The sequence below is a fragment of the Polyodon spathula genome, chromosome 5, assembly GCF_017654505.1.
Source record: "Polyodon spathula isolate WHYD16114869_AA chromosome 5, ASM1765450v1, whole genome shotgun sequence".
NCBI classification, from domain to species: domain Eukaryota; kingdom Metazoa; phylum Chordata; class Actinopteri; order Acipenseriformes; family Polyodontidae; genus Polyodon; species Polyodon spathula.
The window spans coordinates 60,146,666-60,164,368 of NC_054538.1; the positions used below are offsets into that span (position 1 = coordinate 60,146,666).

General features: G+C 36.4%; 1 protein-coding gene across 1 annotated transcript; it reads right to left on the bottom strand.

The window, feature by feature from the left end:
- Positions 1-456: 456 nt before the first annotated feature.
- Positions 457-15,549, bottom strand: plek (pleckstrin). Its single transcript, XM_041250889.1, has 9 exons — positions 15,399-15,549; positions 11,264-11,419; positions 9,479-9,660; positions 9,035-9,126; positions 6,235-6,419; positions 5,859-5,963; positions 2,859-2,942; positions 1,750-1,822; positions 457-1,298 (listed from the first exon to the last, which is right to left on the bottom strand). Exons 1-9 carry the CDS (start codon positions 15,438-15,440, stop codon positions 1,159-1,161), a joined length of 1,059 nt encoding a protein of 352 aa, XP_041106823.1. The 5' UTR covers positions 15,441-15,549; the 3' UTR covers positions 457-1,158.
- Between the last annotated feature and the right edge of the window lie 2,154 nt (positions 15,550-17,703).

The window sequence follows — 17,703 nt, forward strand, 5'->3', positions numbered from 1 at the left end:
TGAAGTTCAGAAACTAGAGACATTGATGTGATTGAAGATAGAATTAATGCAGCCATGTATCAAAACATTCTACAAAGTACAATGATACCATCTGCCCATAGGGTGATTGGCAGACAGTTTATCTTCTAACATGACAATGACCTAAAGCATGCGACTAAGTCAACCGGAATTCTTGAAGAAAACAAAGATAAAATATCAATCCACTAGAAATACTTTGGACTGATCTGAAAAAGCTGTAGCCAAGCACTGTATATCCAATCTGTCTGAGCTGAAGGGAATATGCAAGATGGAATGAGCCCAGATTCCACCAATAAGATGAACCATACTGGGTAAGAATGATCTTAAACATGAAATACTGAGGCAGGGGTGCCCATACTTTTGTCATGAACACATATTTCAAATTGCTTAAGTGCTTTTATTTGTTTTATAAAGATTGTTTCTTAAACTACCAGAAATATGTATTTTGGTCTTTGTATTTAACAGGTTTTCTTGAATTATCTTATATTAAGTGTAGGGTGCCAATACTTTCACCTGCAGCTCTATACTTTCACATTCATATGTTAAGCTTTTTTTTTTTAAGTAACAGTGAATACAGATTGGGGTTAGGAAGCACTGAAACAGTAGTTCTTGTTTCTATTAAACCTGCCCATCTCTTATCATTCACCACTATACATATTCCCCAGGTACAAGACTATCCAAGGTTGGATTATTTTTTGCTTTGTTGGATAGTTTTTTTTTAGTTTCTGAAGATTTTTGAGTGCTCTGTACATGTACTTGTATCTGAGATTGGTAAGGGAACAATAGGTTTTTGTAACTTTTCTGTAGATTATATGAAAAGAAAAAAAAGTTCCAATAAATTAAGAGCTAAATAGAGTTTTTATACAATATTATAAATGCTACTCACACAAATATACCTTTAGAACTTAGGGATAGATAGATATGTATGTGTGCTTTTTGGGTGAAAATGACAGAAATAATAAATGCAATTTTCAAGAAAAGTATTTCAATCCAAAGTATGAATATGAATTGGACACATAACTTAATTTTGTGGCAATAAATGTTAAGTATTATTCAGTAGCAAAAAAAAAAAAAATAAGAAATTGCTTTAGAACATTAATAGATTAGAAAATATTTCCCCAGTATTTCCACCATTTGTCACTATTTTCCAGTCTTGGCCACAGTTTGAATGGCCTGGATCCACTCTTTCCGCTCAGTAGATGTAGCTGCTTGTAGAAAGTAGTGAGTTTCATCTGATGTGATAATTTCAAAGAGATTGCCTTCTATGTCATATTTCTTAGCTAAAAAAGAACATAACATTGTTAATCTTAGATAAACAGATAGACAGGTAGGCAAAGCAGGTCTGATTTATTTAAATATGGCCCTCTGAGTATACACTTATGACCTTATGCTAGATGAGTATTTCGGATTTTTGGGCTGCAGTTAAAGCCATGAGCCCAGTGTAAAACACATACAGTAAACAGGACCCTGGTTTTACACGCTATCCAAAGGGTGGCACATTTAATAAGAAACAGCTCATATATGATCTAAATCAGTGTTCTTCACTAATTTTCAGAGGGCGGCCACTTTTGCCGATAAGACATCAGTGTGAGGGCCGCCACACTGCCTTTTTCACATTTGTGTATTGTCGGTGGCAGCACGTCATGGGTGCACTAAAGTCCACCAGGGGCCACCAGTGGCCCCCGGGCCTTGAAATGAAGAACACTGATCTATATACTCTTGAATGCTTACCATCTGGTACCTGTTCTACAGCAGACACCACAGAAGCACGCAAATGGATAGCACCAAGAGCATCATCCTCACCCTGTAGACAAATTAAAAGCAATATATTTAAAATTAAAAGCTTCTCAAAGATGGTACAGGAAGCATTACTGTGTATACAGGGTAATCTGTCATTTCAAGTTTTTTTATTCTGGTGTGCTGGAAAACTCAGCTTAGTATAATTCATTTGTTGCTTAATAAAACCCTTTCTTCTTCCAGCACAGTTGTTTTTAGGGTGTTGTATCTATAGAAGACTATGTGGTCCAGTGGTAAAGAAACAGGCTTGTAACCAGGAGGTCCCCCGTTCAAATCCTGGCTCGCTCGCTCACTGACTTGCTGTATGTCCCTGAGCAAGTCACTTAACCTCCTTGTGTTGCGTCTTACAGGTGAAATGTTCTTGTAAGTGACTGTAGCTGATACATAGTTCACCTAGTCTCTGTAAGTCGCGTTGGATAAAGGTGTCTTTTAAATAATAATCTAGGATAAAACTAGTTACCATTCCAATGGCATTGTGGGGAAAAAAAGGGTTACATTCTATTGTAAAAGCATGTACTACAAAGAAGTACTAGTGTTTTTGGCAGTTTCTTTTTTGTGATATTTACGTTGCTCAAAATGTGTTTTTTTTGTTTTGTTTTTACATATCATTTCTTTATAGACCAAAATAAAGTTCACCTCTTAATTTCCTTTGAAGAATACATTTTTATGGGGTTATCTTCCTGTAGCCAGTTATTTATTTATGTATATCTTTTTGTAAACATGATGAATATCCTGATTCCATTATTGCAGTGTTCATAAGAAAATCACGTGTTTAGTTACCACGACAATGCTTGGTGCTGCATTTTCCTGAGTAAATATAGAGAAATAAAGCAGCCTCAAAATAAATAAGAATGATTGCAAACAAATCATTCAAATAAAATATGAACATTGTTTAAATCCATCAAAGTGTGATATTTATGATTTTTGCTCTTCTGGAACAATTAACTAAATATTAAATCATGTGCATACATGTGCTAATAAAGTTACAGTACTGGTCTGCAACATGAACTAAATAAGACAGTAATATGAGAGTATAATATTACCTTGGTAGGATCATAATAATGCATGTAGGCAGGATCATCTCTTAGAATAAATTTTCTCACTTTCCAGTTTTTCCTTCGGTGTCCCTATAAAGACAAATGTTGTATTTATCAATTGCTTACATCTTTCTTAAAAGTCAAATAGCTTTCACAGACATTACAAGTGGCCAACAGTTGTAAGTGTGGCACACTTGCAATAGGGTTCTGGACTTTGGCTATATCTGACTTTCAGCCATGTTTGAGGTGTTTTGTTTAAATGTACTCAAGGTATTGCAGTATCGTTTTGTCAGTTAAGAATTTGGAAACAAACCAACTGGTTTTCAGTAGGGTTCTGGGCCTAATCTGCCTTTCTACCAAGTTTCAGGCTTTTTAAGAGCTACACAGTGATGACTACTGTATATTGACTGGTCCAGCTGTTTTTGTTTTACCTTTACTAGGCAGTAGAGTCCCAGTATATCAATGTCCTATGGCTGGGATACTGGTCGTGGAGATTATCCTAACCACATTCATGCAAACCATAATACACACATAGCTGTCGGGTCAATGATACACTCAAATTGTTATTTTTGGGTGTCTATAGTTATGTATGAAGGATGTAGAATGGATATTCACTAGAGGTTTATGAACATGACCCTGTATTTTAAAGAATGTAATTGTTTTCTTGTTTTTTTTTCATTGTGTAGTTAGTATACAAAGGATGCCCATTGCACAATAAGCCAAAGATATACAAAAGATATAACCCAAAGCAACTCAATCACATGTGTTATATTCTGGGTTATGGCCTAAAAGGAAGGAACATAGATGCATTGAGGGTTTTCATTTTTTACTAGCATCCCAGTTTTAAGTCTTGTCAAGCTTCAATAGTTTACTTCTCATATTAGGTGGGCTTTAAGGATGCTATCTGAGAAAGAACAATACATCTCCCCGGTCTTCTTAATATTTAATTTATATGTCCATTCTTCATGTAAAGCAAATAAAAAAAATTAAAAATTGAGGAAGGCGTTAAGCCACAGGAGGAAACGATTTGAACACAATAAACTGATAATAATCAAAACAATATGAGTCATTTATTATTCCTCCAGGATAACATCTATAAAAACGTTTAAAAAAAAATAAAAAATCATAGTGAGGCATTCTTAAGTATTTATTTATTCTCACATAACAGTAAAGGTGGAACAAACAGAGCATAGGTCTACAAATGTAAAGGTTCATGGGAAGATGCACTAAAGACCATTACAGTGCTTCTATTCAGTCCCCCACAAGTTTTTTTTTTTTTTTTTTTTGGTATCATCAGTGTAAGACTTAAAGTAAGAGTGAGGCTAATTTAATTATTAGTCTGATTACACCGTGTAAACATTTTTTTTTTTTTTTTTTTGTTCCTGGGTAGTAAGTGTTATTTCCTAATTGCTTATGCCTCAAAAGTATAGAAAATGGCTATTATTCCCCACAAACTTTGCTTTTCTGACCAGGACAGTGATATTTTGAAATTTACCTATTTTCCAGAACATTCCAGATAGATTCAGTGCTGAATAAACTTGGAGTAACTTCTAGAACTTTCTAGAACTTTCCAGTAATATAAATAGTAGTATAAATACAGGGGCCTTAAGCCCACCAGTTCAGTTTAGTTCCAGCTGCCTAAGTGGATACATATCTGCATTTTTCTGAGATGGCATCAAGAGGCTGCAATGGTGGCATTCTTGATGGGTCTCCAAGGCAGTTTTACCAAGTTTCCCTGCTATCTTTGCCTTTGGGACAGCAGGGACACCAAGGCGCACTACCACAGGCGGGACTGGCCACAGTGGACCGAGTTCTCTGTGGGGAGGAACAACGTCAAGTGGGAGCCACTGGTGGACCCCCGAAAGGTGCTGATGCCACCACTGCACATCAAATTGGGCCTTATGAAACAATTTATCAGAGCTCTAGATAAGGAGTCGGCAGCCTTCAAGTACCTTCAAGACTTCTTCCCTAAGTTGTCTGAGGCAAAGGTCAAAGCCGGTGTCTTCGTCGGACCACAGATAAAGAAGATCCTGGAGTGCACTGAATTTCCCAAGAAGCTCACTCGTAAGGAGAAAGCGGCTTGGAACAGCTTTGTCGCAGTGGTTCGGGGCTTCCTGGGCAATCACAAGGCCGAAAACTATGTGGAGCTGGTTGAGACGCTGGTGAAGAATTACGGCACAATGGGCTGTAGGATGTCCCTCAAAGTCCATATCCTTGATGCTCATCTTTATAAATTCAAGGAGAACATGGGAGCGTACTCGGAGGAGCAAGGCGAGTGCTTCCACCAGGATATACTGGACTTTGAACGTCGCTACCAAGGACAGTATAACGAGAACATGATGGGAGACTACATTTGGGGGCTGATTCGTGAAAGTGATTTACAGTATAATCGTAAATCCCGAAAAACTACTCACTTATAAATCTTTTGTAGTCATTTTTGTATTACTTTCGTATAAATACATGTTAATTTGGATTCATATGTTGTTTTTTTCTGACTTTATGTGAACGAAAAGACCGTTTTCTCATTAGAAATAGGTAAATTTCAAAATATCACTGTCCTGGTCACAAAAGCAAAGTTTGTGGGGAATAATAGCCATTTTCTATACTTTTGAGGCATAAGCAATTAGGAAATAACACTTACTACCCAGGAACAAAAATTGTGTTACATAGTGTTATTAGTCTTTGCTTCTACACATGTGTGAGATTACCTGCTGACAATTGCATTGTGATGGGCTGAGTTATTGGCTGCTGGTAACTTTTAAAAAATGTGTTTCAAGAATGTAATAACAAATTTATTCCAAATAATGTTTATGGTGTCTAAAAAGAATGGGAAACCAAAAAACATGAATGATACATAATTGTAAGTATTTAATATTTATTCTACCTTTACTGGTGTATTTATCCTCAGAAAAACACTTGAGTAAAACGCCATTGTTGTCTCGGATTGGGATGTAAATATTTGAATTGAAAAGGAAAAAAAAAAGAAATTAAAAAGCTGTTTCTAACCTGTTTCAATAGGCACCCCTGTTTCACAACTGCCCCTCTGAACTCCTCTTTCAAAACAACATCTTCGTCGCTCGAGTATCCCTCACAGTAAAAGCCACTGTCTGCCTGCAAAAATCAACACGAGCTTTACAAAAAGGAAGGCATTCGGAAGTTTATTTGTAATCTGCTGTAAAAGGCACCCTCTGAAAAGCAGCTTTAGCTCTGAAATTATTTTTAGAATATGTATTTTCAATATGTATTTATTGGTTGACATAGCATGAGATTTGTGACTGTGTGCCAGTTAACAGTATTTGCTTCCAAAGTGACAGTTAAAGAACAGTAAACCCAGGCCCTGTCATTGAGGTGGTGGAAATCATTTCACAATAACAATACTTACAAAGTAATAAAGAGCATCATGCTGATCAAGGAGTGTGACATCTGATACTGTTTCCACTGCGTTTTTGGAAATGTCTCCAGCAGGCTGCAGATAACCTTCACTGAGAAGAGCTGTCGCAAGCATTAGACCCTCCTGCCGATTTCTTATCTTGTTGTTTGCCATCAGCCAGTCAATGACAGTGTTTCCTTGTAGCCAGAAAGCAAGTTAAAATGAGTTGGGGGTGTTTCAAAGCAACTAAAACAAATAATCCAGATTAATCACGTACAACTATCCATTCTAATAGTAACACACAATATACCCTATTCATGCCCAATTTCATACAAAAATGCAGATTCTTGGGATTACTGTATTTTTCAGTGATTTATTTTTCTGTGTACCATACTTCATTAGAAACCAGAAGTTGTAGGCGACTTTATGGCTTCCAAGCATTTACAGCACAACAAAGTATGGTTTCAAATTCATGAAAATGGAAATCATATGAGCATTGTGTTAATTGGTAAGCATCATTTTAGAATATGCTTACTATCAGTAGTTTACAGCTATTCAAACAGAGTAAATGTGTTAAGAACATTTCTTATTTGCTTAAATGGCACGTTATACACCAAGTTTCACATCTATGCAGTAAGTGGTTTCAGAGAAGTGAATAGCATCAAAAACGCATGAAAAATTCAATATGGTGGCCATACCATGTGACATGTCCGCAACCATTTTCACTCTGGTTCATGTCCTCATAGGCTTTTACCCATGTATGAAGTGTCGTGAAATTTTGAGCAACATTTTTTATGCCAGATTTTGTTTGGGCCATGTCGGCCATCTTGGATTGACAAAATTAGAAACATAAATACTCTATAATCTAATCACATATATGGCACAAGTTTCACATTATATACTTGAAAAAAAGCATATTGAATACAGCTGAAATTTGACTGGCTTGTGGCAGCCATGTTGTTTATGCAGCAACATGCCAAAAGCCACAGTGAAAAGGGTGTTACTAATTTTATGATTCCAAAGTTTCACAACAATTGGTCAAACTGTGTCCGAGAACGAGACATTGCCGCATTTTTGAAAAATGCACCTTGGCCACTAAATTATGTGACTTATCACCCTCATTTCACAGACACAACATTTCAAAAGCCTCTAACATCCTGAAATATAAGAATATAACACTACCACAGAAAAATAGCAAAAAAGGCCAATGTATGCACATTTAGAAAAGCTGCAATTTGATTGGCTCATGATGGCCATGCTTTTTTATGTAGCAATTTTTGCCTAATAGCACTAATAGAGGATAGTACAAAGTTAAAGTATACCAAGATTCATGTCAATCGGCCAAAGGGTTTCTGAGGAATTGTCATTTAAGCTTTTTAAACAAAATCCAACATGGCCACTACATCATGTGACCTATCGATTTTTCATTAAAGAGAATCAATCATGAACACGAAAGGACTATGTAGACAAAGTTTCACAGCTATACTATTTTCCATTCATGAGAAGAGTTTTGAAAATCTTCCAAAAATAATTCACAATCCAAAACGGCGGCCATACCATGTGACCCAGTAGCACCATTTTCACTCAGGTACAAGTACGCATAGGTCTTTACCAATACCAGAAGTTTTGTGACATTTCCGAGCAATTTTTTTGATGTTGGATTTTGATTGGTCCATGTCGGCCATCTTGGATTGACAAAAACTCATCAAATTAATAACTTTTGATGCTTTTATGTTTAATAAGCTACCTGCAAAGTTTCCGTTTAATCGGTCAAGCGGTGGTAGAGGAGTTGCATTTTAAGGCGAAAACGTCGAACCCAAAATGGCGGCTACACATGGCGTATGGTCACCCCCGAAAAGTGTTTTGTGTAATTGCATACCGTCCTCAACATATATGTGAAATTTGAGGGCAATAGCTACAATGGTTCTCGTAGTTTTAGTGGCTTTGATGCCATTGATTTTGGTCAATTTTGGTGGCGGCAGAAAATAATAATAATAATAATAATAATAATAATAATAATAATAATAATAATAAATAATAATCTTTACAAGAACAATAGTCTTCCAGCCATTCTATCTTGGAGTCCTAGAAATAAACACTTACACAATTTTTTTTTTTTTTTCTGATCTTTGTTTTCATTGTATTCAAATAAGAGTGTGCAGTTTTAAAAATGCTCATTTTATAGAGAAGTTTGTAGGCAATGTCAGTACAATGGCAGACTATATTTTGTAGAACATTCATTTTAGAGTGCATTAAAAAAAAGAAAAAACTAAACAAATACAGCTAAATAAAAACGATAATTAAGTGTGCTGTAATACTGAAGAACAAAAGCAATAAGACCCAACACACAGGGCATTACCGGGCATTATGGACCGTTTGGATGTAATAGCGCACTCAACTATCTTCGGCCCCATACCCAAATGGTCCATAATGCCATAATGACTTAAATAAACTCCCACAAAATGATGCTTGTTTAAAACTGATATCTTATATGTATATATTTTTTGACAAAACTTAGGATGCCAAGAATATGTTATGTATGAATGACAGAAAAAAAAACACCAAGGCTAATTTAAACTATTAAGTAATACTGCATTAAGATTAATCAAAACTTCAGCAGTTACATAATGTATTTGCTTAAATGGCACTTATATACCAGTATTGTGGTATCACAAGCCCTTTGCTAAGATTAGAAAGTTTGGCTAACATATTTTCTGTGTGGTAATTTCTTGTTGTTTATTTAATTATCCAATGTCTTATAGTTTGTTCAGTATAAACTGAGACACACACAAGATTGTAAAACATGTACAACCTGTGAAACAGTGATTGAAAACTCGTTTGTCTTTCTCAAGTTTCAGTTCTTTCACCCCAGAGTCTTGGTCCTTCATGGAAAGATAAAGAACGCTAAAAGAAAGAAAACAATTCTGACATAACATTTTATAAATATTACAGTAGTATAATAATCATAAAATCAATTTACTCAATGGCTTCCGTTGGTAAAGCTCAGAGATGTTTAAGATGGTTGTACGTAAAAATTAAAAACCTATTCCTAATATATTGTCTCATTGATTTGAACTAAGTCTAATGTGATCACACATCAAAAAGTGAATGCATTATATTTGTACAGTAAAAGTAACAACTGTAATAATTTGGGAAAATGTGTTACAGTTAATTCAGTGTTCATAGATAGATAATAGAAAATCAGTACCATATTATGTTTTTTGAATGCAATTCCCTTGGACAAATTAAGAATTACCCTAAATCGACAGTTTCTGGCAATCTTATTGATTTCCGAGTTGATTTTCTTGCAAATTTGTTTCCCGCTTCAAGGCAGGTGATTGCTCTCTTGATGTCTTTTACCCAGGCATCCCTCTCTTCTAGAAAAGCAGCTTGAAAAAAGTGATCTTGTTGCTTTCCTGTGCTGAGTTTAAAGACAAACTGAAAGAAAGGGTACATGTATGCTTAGTGTTCATCAATGGCCATATGAAAATGTACATGCAACTGAGGATGCATTACCCTGTCTTAGTACACTACTTTCTTTTTCTTATACTTCTCATTTCAAAAGGATTTAGCCTTTGTAAAGAATTACAAAATATTAGTGCGTACAGTACACTCACTCCATATAAAGACTACCTCAATGTAATCATTCCACTGTACAACAGTAAAGCCATTCATTTCTGTTACATCCTCCTGTTTTGTAGTTAATAAATAATATATGTTGGATTTGTTGGTTGGTGATTTCTTCAATCAAAGCCACCTTGTAAAATGTACAGAATTTGACACCAGGGCAAGCTTGAAAAAGTGGCCTGGTATATAAACAGAATATAAAAGAGGTCTCAGTGAATGATCAGACTTTCCTCACTCATGTTTAAAAGACTTATCAGGTCTACCATCACTTGTGGTAAAAATGTGATAGTGACACCCATTATAATATATCCTCTATGTAGATTTTGTGCAGAACAATAGATAAAAAAAAATTTAAAAAACTGAAATGGTTCCTTAGTGGCATACCTTGTGTAATCAGATTTTTGCTGTCACAGTCATCACACTACACAGTCTTTATTGATTATTGTTGGAAAACATGGATCGAGAATTGATTAGGAGTTTGCTACGCATGTGGACTGGCAGAGCTATACTGGTGTTCTTTTCTGAAAAGAGACTAATATTGCAGATAGCAGACTGTTTGGTTCAAATTGCATGTACTGCTAACCATTGATAGAGACGTTGCGTCTACAAACTGCCCAACAATGACTGCAAGCTAACGAGATAACAATGCTGTGGACTAGAAGGGGACAGGCTCTAAAGACTTCAGAGAGATCGAAAGAGATAAAGCCACTGGGATCAAAGGGTCGCAAGAAGATAACAAAAGGCAGATGTATGGACCTTTTGTCTCCAGGAGTGTGAAGAATGCACTGAGTTCAGAGGTTGTCATACTAGACACACACACACACACACACACTCACACAATAAATTAAATTACCTTTGCAATTGGTTAAGTGTCAGAGAAAGGGGAGGTGGACCATCTATACAGAAGGGTATTTAATGTCATGCAAACATTGTAATGATGAGTATTCTGTTTGTCCTGTACCTGGGACCAGACTCCCTGCATATTTCAATAAACCTGGCAACTGATTGAAGAAAAGGACTCTGTGTGCATTTTCTTGAATCTACTTACTCACCATAATTTTTTTGTAAGTTACTTCAATTATACACGGTAAGCTTCTGAACTATGCTTCTGATAAATCAACATAACCTTTTTATTTTATCATTATTCTGTATAAGAAACTGGAGATCACAGCAATTTATACCAAAGGATGAGTGGGAATATCATCTGGAAAGCCAGTCAGTATATTTAGATCTAGATATTTTGGCAAATTCTGGAACAGCTGCCATTATCTAAAGCGGGAAACTTGTGACCAAGACCTACAGAGATCATGTACCATTTAAGTTTAATAACAAAACCATTTTGCACAATTATCTGTCCAGAACCAAACATTAAAAATAGCAACTCGTAATAAACATAACAAGATATCATACACACCATTCTTTTTCCAAAGTCTTGACATGGACTAGAGATGGAACCACCTTTCAGCGGTATCATTCCTTTGGGATTGTTGTCGGTTTTCTTCTTGTAGAATTCAATCCCGTCATCAGACAGCACAACCCACACTGCCTTCCAAGAGTTAAACACTGTTCCCTATTTTGGAAGAGGAAACAACACATCAAATTGAAAGGACCAAGAGTTTAAAGCAATCAGAAACCCATAAAAGTTTACAGTGGTAAAAGTGTGTGGTACAACTGCAGTTATGAGGTATAATTGACAGACAAACACCAATGAAAGCAATATCTTTATCCATGTTAGACGATTAGATAGATAGATAAAAAATGGAAAGCCCTTGGCAGTCAGTTGTTGCCATTAGCTTGTGTTGGATAATGGTTGGAGACCGTCAACACAACAGCACCATTAAAAGAACAACACTATAAAAAAAAAATGTTGATCTACTTTTTTTATTACCCAATGCAAACCTACCTATCGATCAGGAAGAGTGACGACAAATAGCTGTTGACCAGTGTTGCTTTGTAAGAAGCATATTAAAAATACTTATTTAGTTGCCCATATGAGACTCATGACTTAATTTTACCATGCACATGTCATTTGTATGCAATATCTAAGTGTTCAGTTAGACACCAAACACAAAAGCCAAAAAGTCTATACAAATGATAATACAGTATTAAATTAATAATACAAAAGAATGGTTGCAGTTTGAAATAATGACTGCAAATTCCTATGAATTTTAGTGCATTCTGCTGTTCCCATGTTGTGTCACTTATGTTGATTATAAATTTGTGGCCATCTTCAGATCTAGAAAAATCATTGCAATAAAAAAAAGCACACACAACATTCAGATGTTTCTCCTTGCTGTCCTACAGTATGAACCCTAAATACCTAAACCGGAAATAACATTACTTCCTCCAGCTTACTTCTTTAAAAAAAAGAAGAAAACAAAGATTTAATTACAATACTTCCCAAAACTATGCCCTATCAGTGCACAATTCATGCTTCAATTGCAGTATATGCTGTTGTTCTCCAGGGCACTGCTTTAGGATGCAGAATATTACATTTTTTATTTATATGAACAATAAACAATTTTAGCCTATCCAAGGTTGGTATTATTACATTGGCCCAGCACGTTTGTGTCCCTGAATTTCCCAGCCCCGTTATAGAGGAATGAACTGCCATAATACCACAATGAATACTAGCAATCACCGCACCCAACAGGAGAGAAGTCTATAACCCAACGTGCAGGGACTATGATAAGCACAGGATATAGGCATTTTATTAGGAACAGTTTGGTCTATACAAAGTCGGAAGCAACTGGTGACAGATGGGAAAACCTTTGAGTTCTGAAAGGCAAGTATCAAAATGCACATTGAGCTAATTATGAGCAAATAGAAAAATGTGCTTAGGATTGATTGAGGGTGTGGCCCCTTTTATCACACAATGACCTGGTTTGTCCTATGTCTTGTTACATAAGGCTATAACACAGACTACAACCTCACAGAAGTAATGTATGTAGATTGGTCAGCTTATTATAAGCTCAAAATTCCTTACAAAAAACGTGTAAGACACTTCCTTTAAGTATAACTCAAGACTGCGAGAACGTCTTGAAAAGAGATGATACTGCCTTTATCAGTGGGAAGCATTCGAGCAGCTGGTCTTTACTATTATTGGTTTATTTAGCAGATGCCTTTATCCAAAGCAACTTACAGAAACTAGGATGTGTGAACTATGCATCAGCTGCTTATCACAAGGGGGTTAAGGGTGGATGGAGGGGGGGTAAATATCTTATCAGAAAAGAACATTTAATTTTACTAGTCACAATTTTTATGTATTTATAGATAGTCATTATTGGAAATGTATTTCTACAGAACTGTGGACCACTGTTCACACTTTATTACTCACCCACGTAGCAACCAACCACCTTTCCAGCTCAGGGGAACACCACAACACACATGAGAAGTGCCCCGCTATTTCTGTTAAAACACACTTGTTCACTTGATGTTCTTGATGTCTGTGGATGCCGGTCATTTTTGTTATTTCTTTCTTTTATTTGAGTATAAATCTTTTAATTTTTATCATTGTTTTTATTTTTTATGGTTCAGTTGTGAAGTTTCTAGGTATTATTTATGAAGGAAGATGTTTTTAAAAGTGTATGTTTTAATATTGTTGTAATAATAATAATAATAATAATAATAATAATAATAATAATAATAATAGCATTGATGAATCTTAAAAATGTATAAAATCACCAAAAACGATTTGTAAAAACAATATTACTACTCTTGCTTTTGTAGTTAATGCAACACAATGCACACTCTTTCACATGTTATCCCTTACAAACCCTTTTGCATTGTGGTTAAGAACCTTGTGCGCTGTGCATGCATGTGTCACCAGTTCACACCCAGCCTCAGCCCTCTTACATGTGTATGTTTATTTTTAAACTATTGAGTGCATACTGAATAATAAATGTATGTAACTGAAAATAGCTTCAGTGTATGAATTTTATTTTGACACACTGGTTTCTAAAGATGAAGGAAAGTTAACAGTGACATGAAAAGCTTGCATTGCATATTAAGCAGTTCTTCAAATAAATGGTTTTGGTTTTCCTTTCTCAAATGTAAAACCCTTACACTGTGGACATCTTTGACAAACTATTTTCAAATAAGAGAAGTTTTGTTTGGAAAATGTTGGCTTTTGTCAATTTTCTTTGCCAGCTGAACTGTTGGGGCTTATTTTTGGAAACAAAAGCAGAACAAAAACAAAAAAAACAGACCTTTGTGTTTTGTGTGCTTTCATTTTTTTGATGAGAATATGGTGTATATTTGGACACACTGAGTATTAAAACAAATTACCACCCAATTAAACTGTTCCATAAACATATATGGTTATTTAGATTTTTGTAAATAATAATAATAATAATAATAATAATAATATGGCTTTGTAATTCATTTTATACCACGATTGACAAATTTCACTTAAAAAACAAGTTGCATAAATATTGGTTTCTGTGAAAACATGTTGCATAATTAAGACTAATTATGAATTTGTTGCATAATAAACATTCCTATTGCCATGAAGTGCTAGGATATGAGACATTGTCTGATTTTGAAACTGACTGAATTATAGCAGCTGATGGAGAAAAAGAAAGATTAACATAGCAGCATTATGGGCCCACATGGGTTCTACAGGAGGTTCCAGACTATTCTGGTGCCTTTTCTCTTGTAAAGCAACACACCTAAAGAGTTTTCTTTCACTGTGGTGATACACAAGCCTTTTCACAGGAATTAGTTTTAAAAACATCATAACCATCAGGGCAGAAGCTTGAGTGTTTATAGTTACTGGTTTTTGAAACCACACAGTTTTAACTGCTGGGAATTTAGGTCATCAGGTGTTATTTATATTATATACTGTGTTTTTTTTAAGAAGCCAGTACTTGAGAAAGATTGTTACGTCTTGTTCAATATCTGAAAAATGTTGCGTTAATGAGAGTTGTGATGCTATTTACTCAGTATGATACCATCAGCTTATTCTGTGGTCTCGATGGAGCAAATTGTCTTGAGGTATTTCAGAATAAACACTTAAGTTAAAATGATATACCAATGATTCTGCACACCAGTATAAAATATTCATTACAATTGTTATTACATTTTAAAGCTGTTAAAGGTACCTTCAACACTATAAAAACCTGTTGTCCTCTTACTATATTTATGATATTCTCATGCCTATGCTATGCATTTGCTGTGCCTTTAATGTTTTTTGCAGTTTTGTCCCATACCTCTCTGTGATTTACCATGTTTGGCTGTGCTTTGCCACAGTATGCTGTTATAAGGGTACCCAAGCTTGTCACTGTGCTAGCCATGCTCTGTTCCTACTTAAGGCATAAAAAGGTATTGATATGCTGTAATCTCCAAGCTCTAATGTAGCTCAAGAAGCAAAAAGTAAACTAAATTAATAGATAGCTTGTTTTTTTCAAGTGACATTTTCTATATACTGGTAATATTGTATAGGAAACACATGCATAACTGATGTTTTTAATATTGATTTATGATTTAGAATCCTTCTTGAAACTACACAATATTTAAACATTAAAGAAATGTACTGTGCTTAATCTTACCTTTTTAACCAGATATCCCTCCCTGACCTTTTTAGGTTCCATCTCCGTGATTGTTCACTTCTAGCCTTAGTGGCAGTTTGAGTTATCTGACCTTCTATTGTGTAGTTCAGTTTTGTCACATACTATGACTGACTCACTGCTTCCACTGAGCTCTGTGGACACCAGTTCCTCATTCTGTCAAGCACGTGGGAGTGTATAATTTCCTCTGTTTCTTAGCCGCTCAAACAAAAAATGGTGATGTGGTCAATCGCCACTCATACAACCACATACACATATTTTCCTTTTACTGAGATAAGATTACTTTAGTTGTGTTCCACACTACCTGTCATTCAGGCATCATAAAAAAAAACTGTTTAGTCATAAATATATATAGAAAAACATGCTGCACAATATTTGTTGTAGTTATAGGCATAGTATACTTTAAAATAAAGCTGTTGGACAAATATTTGCTATGCAACCTCTCTCTAAAGGCATTGGTCTGGTAACCATAGATAAACTATCTGTATCTGTAAATATTTTACTGCTCTTGTAATAGCCATTTGGCTAAAAATAAATAAATAAATAAATAAATAAAATGCGTTTTTCAGATAGAGAAAGCATACACCACAGCTTTCTTATGCAAAAGAAAGCTGTGGTGTATTTCCACCATTTTCTTATTCAATTAAAGGGGAAGTCAATTTTGCATACCCTCATTTTCTGCAATTATACTTCCATTTTTTTAGCTGTGTTTCAATACACACAGGATACACAAAAATACTTATTTAGGGTCCCCTGTGGCTCACCTAGTAAAGGCACAATGAGAATATGAGTGGTGTGCGAAAAATAGAAGTTCCAAATGGTAGTATATTTACAAGTGTTCTCTTCTTTATTTACAATTGGTTCCTGTGATGAGTCAAAGGGTTTTCGGTCTGTGATTCAGCCTCCCGACAGTAGGTGGCATCAAACCAACTCGGGACTTCCCTTACCAAGATCTCGTGACCATGGCAAAAGTCATCTTTTGAGGGGCGGCACCTTGGTGAGGGGCGGAAGTACGAGTATGTAAATTCCAGCCACTGGAGTCAAGTGAAGGATAAGGACACGTGTCGGTTGGGGATTGGTGTTCCACTGACTACAGAGGCGGGACATTACATACTAAAGGGAACGTACTACTGTGTTCGGGGTTGGTCCGAAAGTAAAGTAGGAGGAGTAACGGGTGAAGGGAGAGACTGGTTTTGTGCAGCGGGTTTTTTTTGAAATACTAACATTTCTTTTGTCTTTTTTTTTTTGTTTATGGTCACCACGAAGACAAATTAAAGACGTGTCATCAGTTTGTTTTGGATTTCACCCCTGCACTCCTTCCCTCACACCATTTTGTTTTTTTTGTTTGTTATTTAATCCTTTTTGTTGTGTATAGAAAATAAAAATAAATTATTTTATTTCTGTACACATAAATTACTGTCTGGACATTCCATTTAATACACTCTCGCCTCACACGTGGTGTCAGAAGTGAAAATGGATCCAGCTACAGTTTTGACAATGTTTAGGGAGCAGGAGGAGAAGCGAGAGGAGAGAGAGACACGGCACCTGGAACAGCTCGCCCAGTTCTTGGGACAGCTGGTAGAAAAACTATCAATATCAACATCAGAGAGAGCGGTTGCCCGGATGTTTGCAGCTCAGCCTAATCTTCAGAAGATGACCTCGGAAGATGATCCCGAGGCTTTCTTGATTACGTTTGAGAGAGTGGCAGAGGCTGCAGAGTGGCCTAGGGAACACTGGGCCATGAAATTGGCACCCTGCCTGACAGGGGAAGCTCAGGCAGCGTATCGAGCCCTGACGGCCACGAATGCAGGGGACTATGTTAAAGTTAAAGAAGCCATTCTCTCACGCCTCGGGATCACGGAGGAAACATACCGGCGCCGTTTTCGGGAATACCAGCTGTCCAAGGGGATGCGGCCCCGGGTTGCGGGACAATATCTTTTAGATCAGTGCACCCGGTGGCTGCGGCCAGAAGAACATACACCCCAAGAACTGGTGCAGAAAATAGTTATAGAACAGTTTGCGTCTATACTACCGCCAGGGAATCGAGAGTGGATTAAGAGGAATAGACCTACCACTCTCGAGGATGCCCTCCTCCTGGCGGAGGCCTACGAAGACGCAAACGAAGGTGCCGGGTCAGACCCCACTCCTGCCCCTAAACTAACTCGGACCAACCAACCAATGAAGCCCAGAGGGGGTAACCGGACCTTCAGACCATGGAGGTCGAGGTTAGCCCCATCCTGGGCGAGAGAGAATCCCCCTAACCTGCCGGTCGCGGACTCGCAGGACA

Bases quoted from the DNA above. Each gene is read 5' to 3' on its own strand.
- plek (XM_041250889.1), bottom strand. From the start codon at position 15,440: ATGGAACCTAAAAAGGTCAGGGAGGGATATCTGGTTAAAAAG. The intron at 6,420-9,034 runs GTTGTACATGTT...TCTGGCTACAAG, and splicing joins TTTCAATCACTGTTTCACAG to GAAACACTGTCATTGACTGG. The intron at 1,823-2,858 runs GTAATATTATAC...ATTTGTCTACAG, and splicing joins ATTATTATGATCCTACCAAG to GGTGAGGATGATGCTCTTGG.